At 44.3% G+C, this 21,662-nt stretch overlaps 1 protein-coding gene across 1 annotated transcript in view; it reads right to left on the reverse strand.

Annotated features, from left to right (window-relative positions):
- ZCCHC2 (zinc finger CCHC-type containing 2) overlaps positions 1–18,008 on the reverse strand; it is a gene marked incomplete at its 5' end in the record, with an annotated part of 44,154 nt that extends 26,146 nt beyond the window's left edge. Inside the window, 3 exons of the mRNA XM_082479598.1 lie at positions 232–308; positions 3,648–3,759; positions 17,073–18,008. Of these exons, the coding sequence (XP_082335724.1) occupies positions 232–308; positions 3,648–3,759; positions 17,073–18,008 (1,125 nt within the window). The remainder of the gene's footprint in view (positions 1–231; positions 309–3,647; positions 3,760–17,072) is intronic.
- Positions 18,009–21,662: the final 3,654 nt, after the last annotated feature.

Below are 21,662 nucleotides of genomic sequence, written 5' to 3' on the forward strand. Positions count from 1 at the left end.
ACACACCTGGCTCTGGTTGATGTTTTATACCTTCCCACCTTATGTCCACAATTACGTAAAACACCTGATCTACACGCACAATCCAAGATAATTATAGGGGAATTCCAAGAATCTCTGAAGACCCTCATGTAATTCAAAATTGCCTTCTGTGCAGGCATTTGAAACAAGTTGTGTATATCTACAATACATAGATATCATGAAGACAATTTATTTTGGAGGTTATTTACTTACTTTGAATGTATACTCCAAATGTTTGTCAGCCCTTTTTCTTGGTACTCCTTTCAGGGTTATCTTCTCAATGTGTACAGCTGAAAGAAAAACACCTTATTGTACATGCCAAAATTACAGTTTGAAAGCATATCTACTTACCTAGCCACTCTGAGAATCACTGCGTGCTATTTTCTGACTCACACAACCCCAGTCTTTCTCAGACACTACTTTAATACAGCAAACTGCAGGGAGCAGGTGGAACCTTGTTCTCTACAAAGCGTTTCTCTGGCTTGATCACAATCCCTTCATTGCAGATCATGGGAAACTGTGCATTACCCAGGAGCTTATTTAGACTGAAAGTCTCACAGACACAATATAACCACTATAAGTGAAAAAACAATGAAAGGAAGTCAAATTGTGTCTTTACTCCAAGAAGTAACAAGCGCTGTTAAAAGCCAGTGACAGTGCCTTCCACATCCAAGCTTCTGAAACATCAAGTAGTAATGAGAGCAAACTAAGGCAGAAGAATGACATTTCTGAAAGGCACTTAGGTGGAAGGAAACACTTGGGGAAGGCCTGAAGGAGACAAAAATTAGTGTTAGCAAACAGAAAATGAAGAGGAGAAGCAAAAGGCTACTACAATTGTACTGTATCATTAAATTGAACTGAAAAGGAAGAAGGGTACTTTAAAGTACTTGCTACTTTAACATTCCTTCCCCACAGTCTACTGTACTCAGGAATAGGCAAGTTCTGGCTGTGACCTGGTAAGAAGCAACACTGTATGGTTTTCAGGGCCTGGAGATTTTCCTGAGAGCGTATAACATTGTTCAGGTAATACTCTACACAAAAATTCACACGTAGCCAAAACAGGCTTTTCACTTTTCCTGCTATGCTGACTTAGGAATTCAACAGGATTTTATTCATTTACAAGCATGAACACATCTTTACATGTAAAAAAAAAAAAGTTATTTTAAAACAGTTCAACCCCCCCTACCCCATCAACGTTTCCCTTTCGGTGCTTTTGAAACTTTTTCTTTCTTGGGAGAAGGTGGGAGGAGGGTGGTATTACCAGTTAACGTTTTCCTTTCCATTTTTAACTGCATGTTTACATGGGATATATTGGGAACTATGCATAACAATAAAAACAAACAAAAAAAAAATCAAAAATCAACCTCCTACAACTGTATGTTACAAAGCCTATTCTTGGAGATTAGCTAATTGCCATTTCATCTAACTTAAACGTCTTTAATGAATTTTGAAAAGTTACAATTAAAGTATCATCTCCATCGAACATGCCAGTTCTAAGACAAGTAAGTATTAGCAGTTTGCTTAAAGGAATAATAAGCCAGCATATAAGCCTAGTGATAGCGTTAAAGCTTCCAATTCTTTCAGTAGAAAGACACAAATCTGAGTGTGCTGGTGTACACTGGTTGTAACCCTCTACCTGGGAGTTAGAGCCTTAGATGATCAGTTCATTTTATCAATGAAGATTAATTATTATCAAGCAAAGAAATCTCAGATACGCTAAGGATGCCAGACAATAACATACATCTATATACTGTGAAAAGCTGAATATTTGGTGACCTTAATTTTTACCTTTCTGGTATAGATAAAAGAACTTAGAAAAAGGACTAACATGAATTTTGATGCAGCCAAGTTTTTTAATGGTGAGTGTTAAAATTGATACCATCAGCTGAATTGATATTCATAAGTTAATTAAAAAGTTGATTCCCATGACTGAACTGAGAATAGTGGTTTAAATTGCATTTCACTATATGCATATATTTAGCATACATAATTATGGAAACTAACACCGTTAACATTCAGACAAGCCTCTTTTCTAACAACACTGTGTTTATTTTAAACTACTGAATGTTCTCAATGCTAAATATATTTGCCCTCAAGTACACAGAAATTTTATTATACAATGTAATACTTTCAGCTTCTTTAACTCCTTTTTGTTGCTGTTGCATGCTTCATCATAATAAGTGATACAACAGGTAATTACAGTGTTGTTGCTGCACAGCTTTAGTTCCACAGTTTCAATAGACCGCTTTAAAATTCTGTTTACACAATCACATTTTAAATATTCTAAATGGCTAGACTGAGAAGAAATGTTTGAATATACAAGCCAATGAGGCATGCTACATCTCTACATTTATTTTGGACATAACACATGCATTAATGAAGATTAAGTCAAGTGTGTATACATGACACCATTTCCATTGTAAGTATGAGTTAAGATTTCTAAAAATCATAATAATCACAGGTGAGAATAAAAAAACCCCATGTTTTATTATCAGTGCTATTGCTAACCCAGTAAGGAGATTTCTGTAGCGGGGACTCCCTTTCTATCACATATCTATATAGCAACTATCATAAAATGATTCTGATCACTGTAGTTTCTAACTATGATAATACAAATGCTGAGAAATATTTAAGCTCTTTCCTAGATTAAGTTATTCAACTTTTCTGTGCTTCTGTTACTTAATTCAAGAGTGTTGCTAAAGAGAGTCTCCCTTGTGTGTCTGTAATTTGTGAATATGAACACTTTGAACTCTGTAAAAGGATTTAAAACAGGTTTGTTGTCTGTAATCTGCCATAATCTTTCTCTGTGTTTCTTGCAAGGAATCAAAACTCTCAAATTGCCTGCCTTCAAAGTGTAATTAAATCTCCACAGTAGAGACAAAAGGACATTTATGAGGACAAAAGGAATAGCAATAGTTTTCCCAGATTGCCAGCTCTTCGCTATCTGTAGTAGTGTAGCCTAATTTTTAGTAGACAAGAGATTTGCTAATCTTACTGGAGAATAAAGGGTAAGAATAAATCTGTTTTCAATAATGTTCATTTCTTTAAAGAGAAGAAACTGTGCTGGCAACTGCACAGAATTCTGTTTACGCTCTGATGCCTTGTTCTCATTCTCCACAACAGAGCCAAAAGACAACTTACTTCAATGGAAAGCCTCTCACTTCTCCAAACTACCACTTCTATAAAACCTCCTAATATGTGTTTTTTCTTTTTTTGTTTGTTTTTTAAGACTAATCAAATACAACTGAATCAAGTAGCAAAAGCTATCCACTGTTTCACAGTTATCTTCATGCTTAGTTTTGCTTCAAAAATCTAAAGACCGTTAATAAAATTGCATTACATTTTCTTGTTTTCTCCAAAATCCAACATCTTTTTTTCAGGAGGAAGCCCATTTGCCATCAATTTCTGTGCACACAGTCATTAGTAGTTAGTATCTAACAAGAATGACAACTTGTTATAATAAAAAAAAAGACCAAGTAGGCAGCAGAGAAGCTATTATACTTAGCAATCACTGCAGTTTCTCACTCAGGTGAACAGCAAGACAGGTGCAAGATTTCTACAACTCCAGGCAGAGTTTAGCATTCAAAAAACCTTAAAGTGTTCCTCAAAAGAAACCTTAGACAACGTACCTTCTCGCTGAGGTCTATGTGAAGCCATTGGTGGTCCATCATGAGGTGCTGTGGTTCGTCCTGGCAAACTGGTCTCATTACTTGACATGCAGTCACTATGGGAAAAGTCATTCTAAATCGAGAAGGAAAAAAGGGGAAGTGTCTTAATAGAATGTATTATTATCGAAGCTTGTTCTAAACAGCAGGAATTACCAAACAAAAAAAAGTTCCCTATTTGGCATTCTACAGGAGAAAAACCTGAAGCTTGACAGTGGCAAAAAGGTGGTCATTAGCGATTTCAGTTCTTACTTTTTCATTTATTTACAAAATGTCAACTATAACCTGCAATGTTTCACTAACCTTATTTAAAAAAAAAGAACAGGATGGGGGACAGCTCATGTACCTTTAGGGTATCTCAAGCTGCACAATTCAAGATCATTAGCTCAGAACTTCAGTGCTAACTTATTGTTCATAGGAACTCTTTCAATTAATAACCTGTGAAGTCATCTACTGACTATGCTTTACACATATTCTCCTCAATTATATATTCATGCCTTGTATCTTCAGCGTGCAACCTCTTCTATATAGGAAATCATGAACAATTGTTCAGACGGTCTATCAGCACATATGCTCCTAACAGCTAAATTCATGCACCTCTTACTAACTAAACATTCAGAATGCAACCAGTTGCCACCAACACCCTCTTTTCCATAGAGAAAAGGATAGACTGAAAGCTCATCTCCCCCCACATTTGCATGCAGACTTCAAAATTATATGCCAAGAATTACTACTCTTTTAATACAGTACATAAGGAGGGTCAGAACAGGAAGTTGAGGTGCTTGAGTGTGCCCAAAGAAGAGCAAGGAAGCTGGTGAAGGGTCTGGAGAACGAGTCTTATGAGGAGTGGCTGAGGGAAGTGGGGTTGTTTATTCTGGAAAAAAGGAGGCTGAGGGGAGACCTTATCGCTCTCTACAACCACCTGAAAGGAGGTTGTAGTGAGGTGGGGGTCAGTCTCTTCTCCCAAGTAACAAGCAATAGGGCAAGAGGAGACTGCCTCAAGTTGCACCAGGGGAGGTTTAGACTGGATACTAGAAAAAATTTCTTCACTGAAAGAACAGTGGCAGTGGCACTGGAACAGGCTGCCCAGGGAAGGGGTGGAGTTTAAATACCCTGGAGGTATTTAAAAATGTGTAGATGTGGTGCTTAGGGACATGGTTTAGTGGTGGACATGGCAGTGTTAGGTTTATGTTTGGACTCAATGATCTTAAAGGTTCCTTCCAACCTAAACAGTCCTGTGATTCCATTAGATCATATAAGACAGACAATATGGACAGATAAGTAATGGAAGAAAGAACAAACTAGGCTAACAATGATAAATTACACAGAAGTATTAGATTAGCATGGACTTCATGTGGTTTCTCCAGAGTAACAAGAGCCTATAGATTTTTACCCAAATTAAGGTAAGGCATTAATGTATTAATTTACGTGTTAGAATAAGCAACTGACCAACCAAGGTAAAATTCAGAAATGTTTTAAGATGGCAAAACCAGTTGCATCTAAAGTCATTGGACAGTTGACCAGTCTAATTCCATGTTTCAAGGAAATGACAAATTGCCCTAAAAAGATACATCCACAAAGAACTAGGAAATACTGGAAGATACTAGCAAGTTTCTGGATTAACCTGTTTTAAGTGAGGCACCTCTATCTGTAACAGGTAGTATAACATATGAGCTTAGCAAGTATCTAGATGCCATCAATATGCAAATACCATACTGATGGTAGCAGCAGCGGCAGCAGTGCAGAGGGGGAGAGAAGGTAGTTCTCTGTTTAGCACTACAAATCAACCAAATACTGTTTTTCATTAAGCACTGGAAGCTAAAACTGAGGGTAGGTTTCTCGGGAAATCTTTCAAAAGCAGCAAGTTAAATAGAGGACATTCAATGCACCACAAGTATTTAGCAACTGGTCTGCATGAAAACTAGAAGGTAAATAGATATCCATCTTCTTAGTAGCTCAATAAAACAAATAAAATTCCTGGGAGAAATGGATACTTTTTGGAGTAGATGTATATTTAAAGTTCAAAGTCTGTTCCTCTCATTCAGGATGAGGAACATTGCTCCACTGAAAGACCTTCATAAATGATGGGTAAAGGAAAAATATAAATCTTCAGACAGTACTCTTATTTTTAAATATGGGAAGTGTAAGACTCTGGAAATAAGTGCCAGAATATATGTGATTTCCCCCCCCCCCCCATGGACTTGCACAACACGATGAGACAAATCAGCAGCCAAGACTAGCTACCTTGTTTGGTACAGAGGACCCCAAGACTGTCACAACAGGCAGATCAGAATGAAGAAGCACAGAGGCGTCTTTTAAAAGATATTGGAATACCCTTGCAGTTTGTGAATTCTTCAATGAATTTCTTCAGATTTGACAGATGTACCAACTAAAGCTTGCTTCATCTTACTAAACCAGCTTTACATCATCTACAGCATGGGTACAAACTGTGGCAACTCCTAACAATATGTTCAACTCATTTAGGACCCAGTAAGTATACAGGCATCAAGCCTGCCCTGGGCATACTGTTAATCTAACCTTCAGTCACATTAACAGCAGTAGACAATTAGCAAGTGAACATCTATGTGCTTTTAGACTGCACTACAGATGGTCTGAGGAACTGAACGACATTTTAGCTGTTTCATCTAAATCAGTGTACAGTTTGTGTTCTACACTGAGTATCAGTAATTTCAGTTTTCAAAGCAATCAGATTTAAAATATAGACCATGCTTTGTTTCCTCAAGATAAAACTCATACCAGTCCCTAGTCACTCGGTAAACAATCTCAGCAAACTTAACTGATCAAAACAGCATTTCATGCTTCAAACATCTAATAAATTATGAGTGCAATGTCAGACTTGGAATAAGAAAGGAAAATAGCTGTATGTCAATGAGATTTGCAGATTTGCTAAAGCTGTTAAAATGCAGTTTAGTTTAATTAAAAAAAATATAATCACAAGCATGCTCTGGAGAGAGCCACTTACAGATCTTCTCAAAATTCCCATTAATACTGTTTTGCCAGATATTTCATAACGACTGTGGACATAACCAAACCCAAGTACTTCACTGCGTTATTCACAAAACTGCTGGCATTTGAACGTTAAAGTAACCCTGTTAAACTGCGATTCATTTTAGACTGTTCATAAAAAACACTCGTACTATGATTAACTGGCTGTGTCCAAACTATGTAAGCTAACAAGTTTAGCACATATTTTGGTATGGGAGTAAACTTCCTTCTGACATGAAATCAAACAACTGAACTAAGATTTCTAGACAAGATCAATGTCAATTCTCTGGAAGAAGTAAGCTCTTCCTTAAACTACAGCCACACACTTTGCCAAAAGCAACTTTGATATCTTTCTTCCACGCCGAATAAAGACAACGACAGACATTTGCATTAACTCTGACAGAGGCTCTCAAACTATTCAATTTGGTTTACTTTTCTAAGATGTCTTTTTCCACCTCTGAAAACACGATTGTAAGAGCTGAAGACAGTGCTTCATTAATTTTAAGAAACAAGCTGAGACTTCCATCTAATCAATTACCCTTTTTTTTTTAATTCACAAATGGATCTAAAACCAAACAAATTTGCATTCAAAGTCAGGCTATTTATTTTGATTAATGGAAAAATACATTACAGTCTATTTTAATAAACAATCGCTAGTTAAGCAGTCAAAGAAATTGAGAGCAGTTTTTAGAAGAGGTGTGGAAATAAAATTTATTTCAAAGATGTACTCTGCTCAGCTCATCTCAAAGTAGCATTAAATATTGCTGCTACACCTCCTAATACTAGAAAACTGCTTCTCACCTAGCATATACATCGTCTTTGTAACAGTGTTCAAATATTTTCGCATAGAATTGTACTAGAATGGTTACCTTTCTATCCATGGCAGTGCTCTGCACCAGGTGAACTACACCCACATTTGAAGGCTCCCTCTAAATTGCAAAATATTATCTGGTTCAAACCTGTATTTAAACAAGCCCCTATATTGATGACTTTATAAATCATCATAACTGTAAAAAAGGTTCATAATTTATTCACTTTAAAAATTCTTCACCTAGAAAGTTAAACAAGTAATACATACTGCCTGTACTCTGTGAATGACAGCTTTCACAATACCTAGTGGAACACAGGAGGTAGACTGTAGGGTAACCCAGGGCAGTCATAGCCTGCAAGGGTTATTTCTGTGCCAGCTCCAGATCCTATCTTAAGCTGCATTGCAACTCTTCACATTTGGTGTTAGCTACTGTGACAGTCCTACATCAAACACTCACAAGTAACTAAAATACAAGTGGCATTGCCAGAGCAGACAACTCTAGCATACAAGTGACAGGAGTTCCTGTCAATGGTCATACTGTACAGTGCTAACTGTGCTAGTCATTTCCTGTCAATGAAAAAAATGTTTTCATACAACACATGCAAGTGTAAGGTTAATTCTTGCATAAGCCTTTGCCACTGTAAAGCTTTCACATGCAAGGATTCACTGCAGCTCATAGTGCTGCTGCTAATGATTAAAATACAGTGAAGCAAGAAATGTGGGCAGCCCCAAACCAGTTGCCAGATAATTAATTTGGTAATCACACACATCTTTGTGACGGGCTAGAGGATTAACTACTGTCTCCTTGAAAGTGAAATGAGCTAAGAGAGCACTCTAAAAATTGCCTGCTCTCACAACCTAGACCAGAATTTTGTAGCCAAGATGTCTTTCCTCATATGGTTGAAAGCAAGTACCATATTAAAAAAAAACACCTATCACTCGAGATGTTTGTTTCCTGGGACTGTAAAGACAAGCACCAAATGTCTGAAGTGGAGAGCCATCCTGCTTGGAAGGATGTTGCTCTGTGTAACTAATGTATGTGAGCTGAGCAAATCTCAGCTAGTCTACGCGTAGACTCTGTGAAGCTCTGTCTTCTATTAACATAGATGGCTGATAAAAAAATGTCATGCTATTGGTTTGGCAATACATAATGAAATCTGTTATTGGATAGCCTACTAATCATCATGAGCAAGTGACTGATGCACTTAAGTCTTTTGAAAGTGCAATGCAAACATCAGGAAAGAACTATTCATGCATCGGCTCTGATGAGCACTAACAAGGGAAACCTGCTTACAGCAGCTGGACAGCTCGATTAGTTCTACATGCCCAAATATGAAAGCTTATTTTTCTGCAAGACTTCAGTAAATGTGCTGTTAGGGACAGCACACTTAGCCTTGTAGGCTGTGCAGATGGAAACTGGCACAGCTCATTCATTCAGGTTCAAGTGGGAAATGGCAAACAAAACCGTATGAAAGAAGGCATCTTGGAAGAATCAAAGTCTAACTCATGATCGCAAGTTATCAACTACAGCATCTGTACCTTAGAGAAATTTGAGTGATGTCAGAATAATCGTTAATAGATGTGGTGCCAGTTACAAGACTAAAGCCATGATTTGCTTAAAACAATCCTTACAAGCTACCACCCTTATTGTTTCACAACTGTGATACAGATACATAGTTACGTAGCTACCTTAGCACAAAGGCTAAACATCACCTCTTAAGAAGCAACAATCAGCTGAAACTGTACACGTACTTGCATGCTGCTGAATCCTCTCTTGATGACAATAGCAGCAAAGAATCAGCCTTACTCAAGACTGAGCGCAACTATATCTGCACCCTATCACCTAATTCTTGCTGTTGGTTGGATATAGGGATGGAACATTCATGCCATCTTATACTTAAATGGAAATCCAGCACATGCATTTAATACTCACAAATGCAAACATACAGGGCAGCAACGCTTTAAAATCTGTTTAATGTTGGCAATTGGTGATGCAACAGATTGTCTCCCATGCAAAAAAATCACTACTGTCTTGGACAAGCTGCCAGCCAAATGCAAGATCAAGACTGAAGACAATTACCCAACTGACATTGCTGCTAAGTTACACTTTAGTTTGCAAGCTTTCAACTACACAATGGCACTGTCTGACTGATTTGAGATGCAGAGAGCTGTCCTACAAAACTAAGAACAAAAGCGGCCTCAAGATCTAAGACCACAAAGATCTACCAAATGATCTCTCTTTTGGCAATAGCCAACAAACTTAAATGCTTCCTTGTTAGCTTATCTTTTCACAGGCAGAATCAACCTCCAGACCACTAATGCTTATTCCACATAGAATCACAGGCTGAAGAAATGGGCTGACAGGAACCTCGTGAATTTCAACAAGAAATGCAAAGTCCTGCACCTGGGGAAGAACAACTACAGGCACCACACAAGCTGGGTCTAACCAGCTAGAAAGCAGCTTTGCAGAAAAGGACCTATACATATAAAAATGTATATACATACATCTGAAGGGAGGGTGCAGAGGATGGAGCCAGGCTCTTTTCAGTGGTGACCAGTGACAAGACCAGAGGCAATAGGCACAAATGGAAACACAGGAGATATCTCTGAACATCAGGAAACACTTTTTCACTGTGAGGGTGACTGAGCACTGGCACAGGTTGCTCAGAGAGGTTGCAGGAGTCTCCATCCTTGGAGATACTCAAAAGCCATCTAGACACGGTCCTGGGCAACCAGCTGTAGGTGGTCCCATTTAAGGGGGGAAGCGGTGGACAAGATGACCTCCAGAGGTCCCAGCCAACCTCAGTCATTTTGTGATTCTGTGACCAGCCATAAAATCCCATAATATGTGAAACAAAAGCCTGACTGTCTGAACATATGGTTCAAATGGATTATGTACAACTGCCCTATTAACTTGTATCTAGTAAGCTGGACTGCATACAGAGAACGCACAGTTGCCCAAGAGTACTTTAAGGCATATTTGTTTAGTGAAACTATTTTAAGAGCTCACCTTAAGAGGCAGCAACAAAACACTAGAAGACAGACAGAAACCTTTTGAAAAAACATCAGCTGATTCAGGAAGGAAAAGCACACCATATGACAGCTTCAGCAATCACATATTGACTAACCTGTAGCACTGTGAAATCATGACAACTTTGAGACAAAGGGTATACCAACCTCTTACACAGCATTAACAACTTCAGCTACCAAGGCCTGTGGCAATTACACTTGAAGTACCAGACATGTCAGCTACAGCAATGATTTACAGTGCTGGGGGAATAGCACACCTTGTGTTTGCTAGAAGCACAGCGCATTCTTTCTATAAGTCTCATCTGCATTCGAGATTTTCACTGGACTTAAACCACAGTTTCAGTCCAACCTAGCTAGTCTGTGAGAAAGTGGAGAACTTCAAGCTAAAGCCAGCAATGCAACAGTTCAGATGTTACTGCATTGCCAGTTGGTTGCTCATCCAACAACTTTGTGTAACTTCAGTACTGTCACAATTGCCTGTTGAGTCAGTAAGAAGAAAATTACTTGAACATAATTTTCATCAGTTCAGACTGATAGAAAGAGTTATGAGAATAGCGGCCCAGAGTGACGGAAAGATTTAAAAAACATTTGCCCCTGAAGAGTGGTTCACTGAAGTACAGTTAGCACTGAGGAGTGACGATGCCTTCATTACTACTTTTAACTACCGGCAGAGGGTAATGCGTCCTTTTGTCCAATTCTTAAACTCAAGAGGTCTAAGCAGCATAGTTTTAAAGTATTCTTTCATGTATGTGAAAGTTGTAAGTTGTGAATAACAGAAAATCTCTTTGTCATGTTCTTATCTCACTCTTAAAGACGCTTCCCAAGGCATTAAATCTCCTTTCACTATTAAAAGTATTTTCACTTTCTTCTCCCAAAAAGGACAAGATTAGGAGATTAAAGAAAGGCAAGAAACTCATAAATGAATGCAGTTTCCAGCCAGATCTCTGAGCTTGTCCTCTGCAAGCTTCGGTCCCTGCAAGTATAAACCCTTAGACTTGGAGGATACCACAGAAATTCACCAAGTCTTGAAGGAAGAGTAGACATTTAGTATTAACGGAATTAATGGAGAATCAAATGTAGTCTTTTCTAGGGCAGCTATGGCTAGACACTGATATTAGCATGTAAATGAGGTGACAGATTTAAGTAGACAGAATCCTGGGGACTTCAGGGGTTTCGCAGATACAGCCTTGTTACTGCTGCTGTCTGCATCCTTTTCTGCAGCTCTTCAGAAAGAGCGGAGAGGTCCCGGTACTCCAAGATGTGTGAGATCCTGCTATCTACAAATAAGCCAACATCGGGCAACACTGAAAGCCGGACCACAGCTTAACAACAGTAATCTAAGTGCAAGCATTAGGAAGTCACAGGTATATTTTCAATGCTCTCAGGGCTCATTTAATATGTTGGAGAAGAAACTGGCATGGAAAACAAAGAGAGGCTGATTAACCCTGGTATAAAGGGACTGGGCAAGGCTACAAACTTCTCTTGTCCTAACACCTCATACTTAGAGCCATACAACTAAAATAACTGACAGCAGTGTAAGTTTTTACTCAGCAATTTCCTGGAGCATTAGCATGCACGTTTAGATAGAAGTCTTTCATTTTAGGCATTGTCTTTTATCTAGTTATGACTTCCTTTCCAGAAGACTTCCAGTAGTGTTTCTGGAAATCCTTAACTCTTGTTTGGAGTCAGAGAAATTCTTGTTCAGAGACAAGGTTGACTGAAGGAGCTGGAATACTTTTTATCTCAGTATGCAAAACTTGTAAAACATTTGTACTTTCCTGAAGCTTACTACCATTTAAAAGATCTTTACCAAGAGTAAAATGACATTTTTTATCTTTCTGTCTCTTATTTAAACCAGACTCTGAAGACACGCTTTCCCTTATACTCAAGTCTACGACACTAAAAAGAGTACACTGCAGCTTCAAAATGGGATTGCCTGTATTTTTGTTCCCACAGAGCTCTTAGATTCTAAAATTAAGTTCTACTACCTCGTTCTGCTGCAAGTCGCTGAAGATCAATTATAAAAGCACTCTTCTAATTTGCAGACAAAATATCCTATAAATAGAAGCCTACTAAGAAAAATACTCTGTAAATAGAAACTTTCCCTTTGTTTGCAAGTAGACAATTTTTCTGTAAAGAATCCTCCAGCCAGCTAATTAGAATACTATTCAGCAAACCATTATCTCCAGGAGATTGCTTATTTCAACAGAACCTTAGTTCTATTACTATCAAGTATGCCTGATTAAACGTTCCAGTGTCTAACACAAGCCACATTTCTTTCTAGGACATATTCAGAGCTCCTTCAGTTTCAGCATTCTGATCTTAGATCTTGGATGGGATGGAACATGATAAGCAATAAAGTCAAACAGCTTTGATACTGATGCACTTATTGAACAAATACAATCAACACAAGAATTAAGCTATGTGTTCTGTTACTTAAACCAAGACATATAGTGGTATCAGCAGACTCTTTGCACATTAATGCTTGTTTTACGACTACAGCTGTGATGCTGCTGATTTATTCTTATACTTCAATTTCGGATTCAAAGTTCATATTCTGCACAGCTTAATGTACCAATGACTTTTTTTCCAAAAGGTGTCATTATAAATTGCACCATCATTTAAAAATCTGCTAATAATATCAAGTGTTTCTACCTTCAGTAAAAAGAGTAGTATTTCAAACATTTTCATAACGAAACAGAGTTTATGCAATTGTAAGGCAATCCTACCTCTGCCCATCCCACTCCAACAGTCCTATCTCCTACAATTTTTGAATTTATCAGCCATTTCCAGCTAAATTTGTTAAAATGTATCATTAAGAAATGTTAAGTTCTTAAAGATCATTAAAACAGGAGACCAAAAAGAGGAGCAATCCTATTAATGCTTTGTCAAGAAGCAACTTAAATGTGAGCTCAATCTTATCAGACAGCACAGATCCTATCCAGAAAACATAATGCTGATCACGGGGAAAGGCAAACTGTTTTATGTTTCAGTAAACCACCCACAAACTCCCAAGTTTTGTTGCTTGTTACAGCTAAATGTTGTAGCTCCTTGAAACCTCAAACCAAGCCATTTTGTTAGATATGCCACATACAGTAACACAGTCCTTGCCCTACGAAATTCAGTCTAAACTGGTCAAATAAACTTCCTGTTTTAATTCCAGGTCTGAACTCCATCACCTCTGTAGGCTGATTTCACGTCACTGCCACTTGCCATAGGTGCTATTATTTCACGGGTCATGTGAACGACAGCTCTCCTACATCTTCAGACTGTTCAGAAGACATGAGCTGAAAAAGCTCAGGGGTGTTAAGGAAGGGAAGGCCAGAGCTGAGCTAGCAGCCTCTCAGCACAAAACTTCTGTGGTTAATCTGCTCGATAAACCGGGCGCACCGCAGCCCCTCCCGGGACAGGCCGTGCTTGCGGCAAAGCCTTCCCGCAAAGACCCCAGGGTCTCCCCACGGCCTAGGCTCCCCCCTCTCCTCCCCCGCTACGCTCCCTTCGGGAGAAGGGCTGCGGGATGCCCAGCCCTGCGGGCAGGGCCAGCGCCTCTGAGCAAGGGCCGAGGGGCGGCGGGCAGGGCTCGGAGCGGCCGGGACCCTCCCCGTTATGCAAGAGGGCGCCGCCCCTCCCCCGGCGGGACGGAGAGGAAACCGCCCTGCGGGCACGTGACCAGGAGCGCAGGCTCCGCCGCCGCCATCTTGAATGGGGGCGGGAAGCGGTGGTGACCATCAGCCGCCGCATCCCTGCCCGCCGAGGGGTCTGGCGGAGCGGCTCGCCCGGGGACCGGCCCTCTCGCCCCCACAGGGGTGGCAGGGGAGGGCGGAGGGGAACGGGAGCTGTGCCCTTACGGGGCGGGGAAGAGCAATGATCGACCCGTCCTCCCCTCAAACAAAGCGAGGGGTCACCCCCTCAGGCCGGGGAAGGGAAGAGACCGCCGGGCCCTTACGGTGCTCTTCGGGTCGGGGCCCGTCCCCTCGCCCCTTACCGATTCTTCCGCCCCCGCGGAACCTGGCTGTCCCTCTAACGGGGGCGGAGAAAGTTCAAGTCCTTCTGCCAGGTGCGGCCATTGCAAAACGTGACAGGAACCGCCCGCTGCGGGCTCTTCCCGTGCGGCCATAAGGCGCGGCAGCAGGGCAGCTCGGGGCGGGGGGGAGAAGCCACGGCCCGGGCAGGATGGAGGGGAACGGGGCACCGCCGGCATTAGCGGGGCGGGAGGCGAAGCCGCCGGTGCTGCACGGATGGTGCCCGCATGGCTACGGCCCAGGCAGTAAGCAGAGAGGGAGCCCAGCCCTTCTGATCCGAGGCCAGCCGAGGAAAGATTCAAAGAGGTCTTTATGAAACGCTTTAGTTCGCAAATGCAGAGCCCTGAGGGCACTTAAATTTCAGACATTAAAGGAGGATAAAAAGCCTGTGGACACCTGACATGATTTTAAATCAAGCCCAATTTAACGGTGCAGCTGCATTTTGCCAGGGAAGTCTTTAACCGTGCTACTAACTCAATCTCCACCAGTGTCTTATCTGCAAGGGTCCCACCGTCCCTGTAAATGTGAACTGAAAATACTCAGCAGAAAATCATTAATCCCCTCTGTTCCCTGTCAGCCATTATTTCCCAGAAGACACTCTGCTGCATCTACAATTTAACATTAAGAAAGGAAAAAAAGCCTACAGAAGGGATGCTGTTTCAGTCCTGCGTGGACTAGGGACTATGTGATGTGCATGTTCAGCCAAGCTGACTTGGGTCTCTGTGTTCCCTGAGTAAACGAAACCACCACAGCTTGGAAGGCTGCTTTTACACCAAAGCCAGAATGCTGTGCAAACCAGACTTCAATTCCAGTAGTTGACGAGAGCCTGATCTCCTAACACTTTTGGTAGGACACACTGAGCAGCTACAACCGATGTGCCAGTTTCAGGCAGGAAGCATGTTTCCAGTTACTAGCACTTTAAACCCAGTAAGAGCAGTGTCCAGTCTTACCACTTCCTGCAACTCGATCTTCTCCCCCTAAAGATGGGCTTCCAGGATTCATTTTGGGATAGAGCTAGACTTGATGCAGGTCAATGAGCCAAAATAAACACTTTTTTGACTTACTCTATGAATTCATTATGATTTCAGTACCATAACATCTACCCACTTAGTTTATGACCTGCCAAATGTGCTTTGGCCTTAAAATGACACAAACATGTGCTCAATATATTTGAAGGCTTACAAATTCATCCCCAACTCCTCCAAGTACTCCTCAAGAGCATACCCTGTCCTTACCAAATGGAAAAGGGAGCCAGCCATTCCTTTCATATGGCAAGCAATGTAAAACAGTTTTCTAGGAGTAGCTGAATTGGATAGCACTGCAAGTAAACTTAAAAACAAAATCCCCAAACCCCACCCCTTACTGTTTTGTACCTTTTTCTGTTCACTACCCAATGAAAACCTGATGCATTCAGTTGAACAGCATCATAAACACCTGTCTTCCAGCCCTTTCTTCCCCTTTGCATGAGAGGCCATCTATGGACCAAAAACTGCAGAGCTCCAAGATAACGGGTTGGCTGCACAAATATGGGGCAGGTTTTAAAGCCAACGCTCACCAAGAGGGCAGCGATGAACAGCACTATGGGAAAACCTTAGTTTAAACACAGCTGCTGCACAGAATGCTTCAGTGCCACTCACTGAAAGTCTTCATTCTCGGTGACAGCCACCTTCTAGCAACAAGTGGCACATCTGCTTTCAAGATGTGCTTTGCTGTTTCCTGACAGCCACCCAGAAAATCAGCTTTTCTCTGAACAGGAGCCCCAGTTATGACATTTTAATTTGCTCCCTTAGCAGAATGATTACACCCTTTCCCAAATGCCTTCAGCCACCTCCCTGAACATGGCTTTTCAGAGAACCAGCTACAGAGCCACCAACCCCTGATTGCTGCCCTGATCCTTGCCAAGTCCAAGCCCAAGCCCAACTCTCATTTGGGGGGGGAGTGGGAAGCAGGTTCCATATAAAAATTATTTCAACGTGTTCTATTGTTCTAAGCCCCTAGAGAACATTCTCTTAGGCCGTATGGTTTCTGTCGAGCATTATTATTATTTTTACTAGTTTAGTCAAGCTGTCGCTTGTAGTTCTGCATGGCACAATTTCGTTAGCTTACGAGGCTGCCGGTCAGGCTGTAGCAGTACTCTGCACCCTGTGCTCCAGCAAAGCAGGATTCAAAAAGCAGTGCTCTAGAAAGCATGGCAGGCTAGGAAAAGAAGTCCTCCCTCCCCGATTCTACTACATAATAGTCAGGCACTGTTACATCACAAGAAGAAATCAAAAAATTGGTACTAGACACTACAGCAGCTCATAGGGGTGGCCGAGGCCTACACTGCTGGGGGGAAGGGAGGGGGGGAATAGGACAAGCAAGGAGGCAAGACGGGTCGGGCCACGTCCCAACGGGGGGGTCGGGGAAAGGCGAGTGGCCGCCGCCAGCTCCTAGGAAATCGGGAGGGGCTGAAGGAATGAAGGAAGGAGGAAAACGCCTGACGAGATGGCGCGGCGGGAAGAGACCAGGACCCGGCGTTACCTGGGCTTGGTGACGGCCGAAGCCCTCCTCTTCCTGGTCCCCGCATAAGGCCCTCCGCAGCCGCTCCAGGTGCTCCCGCAGGGTGACCCGCTGGTGGAAGGAGAAGGCCGGGTGCAGCGAGGCCATGGTGAAGAGCAGGAGCAGCTCCTCCTGCGCGCCGAAGCCCAGGCCCTGGGCGGCGGGGAGGCCGGCCTGCCCGTTTTCTCCAGCTCCGTCCATCACCACCATCACCTCCTCCTCCTCCTCAGCCCCCTCCTCCTCGGCAGCGCCCGTCGGAGGCCGCCGCGCCGGGCAGCTCTGCAGAATGGAGTCCACCTGGGGCAGGAGGCGGTGGAGGCGGCCGGCGGCCTCCCGGTTCTCGGAGCCCAGCAGGGCCAGGTAGACGATGAGCTTGGAACGCACGGCCGGGTCGCGGAAGTCGCCGAGCTGCCCGGGGTCGCTCAGCCCGTTGGCCTTCGCCTCCGAGTCGCGGAGGCAGTGGTAGTCCTTGCGGGCCAGGTCTTCCAGGCAAGAGCCCAGGAACCGCAGCTCCAGCGGGTTACACAGGTCCAGCAGCCCCACCATGAACTCCAGCCGCTGCGCCGAACCCAACACTAGCCCAAACCACTCGTACACCGTCTCCTTGTCGGTGCGGGCCGCCGCCGAGCCGGGCCCGCCGCCGCCCGGAGCGGTGAGCGCCGCAGGGGGGGGCGGCGGGCCAGGCCCCGGCCCCGGCCCCGGCCCCAAGCCGTGCAGCTGGCTCGGCCTCTCCAGCCCGCAACCCCTCCCCGCGGCGGCGCCCCCACGGGCCGGCGCCCGGGGCACCTGCTGCAGCTGGAGGCGACAGTCCAGGGCACCGCCGGGCTCCTTCAGCCCCAGCCCCGCGGCTGCCGCCGCCTCTTCCGCCGCCGCCGCCTTGTGGCTCGTCTGCTTCAGGGGCAGCTTCATCTTCAGCATCCTCGGCGCGGGGGGAACGCGGGCATCCGATGGGGCCCGGCTCCGGGACGGGACGGGGCCCGGCCGGGGGCGGCGGGACGCGACCGGGGGCGGCGGTCAGGGGGATCCGCTCATGCTGCCGCAGCCCGGCCGGCGCGAGAGCAACGGTCCCGGCGTGCGCGAGCGAGCGCGCGCGTGGGGAGTAGGCGGGAGGGTGGGGGAAGGGCGGGCCTCGCTAGCGGCGGCGGCGGCGATGGTGGTGTCGTCGTCGTCGTCGTCTGCGGCTCCCGCAGCGGTTCTCCTCTCCCCTCCCCCCGCCACTTTCCCCAGCGACCGTGTGCGCGCGCGCAGAGCCAGAGGCGACGGTTGGCGCTCGCGGCCCCAGCCGGCGCGGACTGAGCCCGAGCTCCCGGCGGGGGGGAGGGGCGGAGCGCGGCCGGTAGGGGGCGGGCGGAGCGCGCCTCTCCGCCTATCGGCGCCGCTGACGTCAGCGCGCTAGCGAGCGTGCGCGGCGCCGGGGTAGGGCAGTGTTGCGCGCTGTGGGCCGGGGCCTACGGCAGTCGCCCCGCCTCAGCCAGGAGTCGGGGGCTCCCTCTTGCCGCACGGCGAGCACCTAGGCCGCACAGCAGCTCGGTTCTTGCCGGTAGGCAGGCCTGGCGCCGGGGCCGAAGCCTCGGCCTCGTCGCCGCTGGCATTAGGGTGGTGCCCGGCCGCGGGCCTCTGAGGCGAGGCAGCTCTTGCTGGGGCTGTTTTTTACCTCCGAACGAGTGGAAAGCGGCTGTGCCCCGGGCGGCGGAGGCGTGCTGCGCGGGGTGGTGGTGGGCGCGGAGCCGTGGCCCTTCGGGTAGGTGTCAGCCAGGCCTGACACCTGGCGCAACTCCATGTTTGCCTAATAGACCCAATTACACACAGGATTGGGAACGGTTCACCTGAGACCAGTGGAGGAACAAATCTCCCTATCTTCGAGCTAAAAGATTTCTCAGCGCTAAGGCCGTGTGATGACTGACGGCTGGGCTGCGGTGTGCTGGGCACATGGATTTCCTCATAGCTGGCAGGGCTGGGCCCAGAGCTGTACCACGCTGACAGAACAATGCTAATGACAGAAACATGGCTGCTACAAGCTTTTACATTTCTAATGTAATTGAAAACATTACTATTGTAAGATGTCTTTATTTTTAAACTACTACTGTTGCAGTATCGTGTGGCTATCTACTAGGCAGTTTTTTGCAGTGGGGAAATACAGGGAATATTACAGAAAAAAAGTATGGTGAAATGGCTTAGGGACAGCTTGTCATGAACTAGCAGGCTTGCTTCATTCTCATTTTCCCTGTTCTGTTCCAAACTGTTGCGATCCACGACGACGAAGAGCCTACAATTACAAGATTAAGCAGTAGACTGAGTAATCAGAAAGTTGGAATGCTCCTTGCTTCGGTTCACACACATTTACATAAAGACAGTATATTTGAAAACAGAATCAAGCCTGTGGCTTGCTGAACAACACAGTGAAAAATAAAATGTGTTTTAATTACAATTATGCAAAGCAGCATCCCTGAACTGCTTACAGCAACAAAGTATAAATTGCCAGTGCTAACTCCCCCTTATCTATCTGTCCAGAGGCCGATCGTACTACAATTAAAGAGGCTGCTTATTGAACAACTGGGTAAATGCCACGCAGATTATAATAATCTTGTACACATCACTCAGGTTTGCTATGGACCAGTCTTGAATAGTGGTTTTAGACTAAGCCATATCCTGCATTTTTATATATATGCAGCAAGCATATGTGTTTCATTTAAAAAAAAAAAGGACTAGCTAGTAGGCACCATATGTTAGGTTTATACGTTCCTAATTGCTGCTTGACCCTCTTCTAGTAACACAAAGGGACTTGAACCTGACTCACTGCAGCTCTCCTTGCTCATTAGCATCACTGCAGGGCTGTCACTGTCTTCCTGGCTTCTTCCAGGACACGTGGCTACAGGAGTGCAGTGGAGAGTGGTAAAGGTCTTGAGTCCTACCCTTTCATCCCAGACCACCCCTTTGCTGGGACCAGGACCAGGAAGGTGAAGAATATGCACAGGAAGCCTCATAAACCCATTTTATCCTCCTTTATTTTATGCTGTTTGCTGGTTAGGGCCTGGCTGGGCCTGTGAATTGTTCCAAAACCCTACAGTTATTAGTCAAAGCAGCTATCATAATACCCCAGGATAATATTTTCTTACATTGTCATTACGAAGTAGTAATTCTAGAATTACAGTAATTCTTGTCATATTGTCATGATGTTTTTTTTCCAAAGAAAAGTTACTGTGACTGTCTTGGGATGTGCCAAGCTGGAATCGTGGAAGCACAGAAACAAGGCTTCAGGTTTCTGCTTAATAATTTGAACGGATATTTAGTCTGAATAGAATTTGCAGAATCAGAATTACAATATGAATGTTAGAAATCACATTTCATACTTTAACAATAAGTGATTCAAATAAAACACGTCATGGTTCCAAACAGGTGACTCCACAGAGAGTGAAAAAGGTGTTTAATTTTGGGGGAAGGGAAGGATGGGGATGACAGAAAGAGAAGGTCCACCAATCCATTCATAAATTCACAATGGTAAGATAAATTGCACGCGCACGAGGGTAGTGGTTGCAAATACACTCCTTGAGTCCAGAGAGTACTTGAACCCATCCTTATTTGTGACAGTTCCCAAGCTGATACTTAGTTTCACAAATAAGGTTAAGAACCTGATTAACTCAGCCCTTCTTAATTTCCCCTTTCTTAATGACTTAAACTGCGATACTTGAGAAAAACAGATTTGAAAGATGTGAAGTCAGGAAAAAAAAAAGGAAAAGGAACAGCAAGAGAAAGCAAAAGGAAGACAAAGATATCCCAAGTGGATTTACAAGTATTTATGTAGCTGAGGGAGGTGGCAGCAAGAAGAGGACGGTGCGGAAAGAGAACTGAAACTCAGGCGCCCAAGGGAAACGAAAGTGAAACTTAGGGTTGTGAATGGAAAAAGGACACCGCGGGAAAACGCACAGACACAGACAAGCCAGCACAGCAGGAGAGGTAACTGTAAAATTTTACTTACCCAGGGCAGCTGGCCTTGAGGTTTTTTAATCCAATTTTCTTAAAAAAAGTATAGCTTGCATACATCTTTAATGACTGTCGGGCCCACAGTCATGCTGATTTAGGGTGAGCATGGTACAGAGCCTTAGAGGGAAAAATATGTCTGCAGTCTCTATCTAAGTTGAAAGCCAGATGAAGTCTGATGCAACGCAGGGCAGGCGGAGGAGCGGGCAGGAAGGCGCTGCCGGTTCGGGAGCCCTGCTCCCCTGCTCAGGGAAGCGGTGCTGGTTGGAGCACAGCAGGGGTCTGGTCCCACACCCCAGGTCAAGGCCAGAGATGTGCTGCACAGAGTGAGATGCCGTGTCCAAGAGAGTCATCATTACCACAACTGGATTTGCAGTGATAGGACTAGTGACTTTTCTGAGTCTCCTTCCACCTGCTGTCTTTCCACCAGCATGACCCCTGGTCATGCTCCCCTCGGAGCCTCCTGAGCACACAGAGGCTTCAGCCCTGATCAAGAACTGTTGTCCTTATTGATAGATCCTTCTGTTAACCTGGCTGCCGCAGGCTGCTGGCTCAGCTTTTACGCCCGGCTGTGACCATCCCAGTTTGGATGAA

The sequence above is a fragment of the Vanellus vanellus genome (genome assembly GCF_965231255.1).
Source record: "Vanellus vanellus genome assembly, chromosome: 2".
Classification (NCBI taxonomy): domain Eukaryota; kingdom Metazoa; phylum Chordata; class Aves; order Charadriiformes; family Charadriidae; genus Vanellus; species Vanellus vanellus.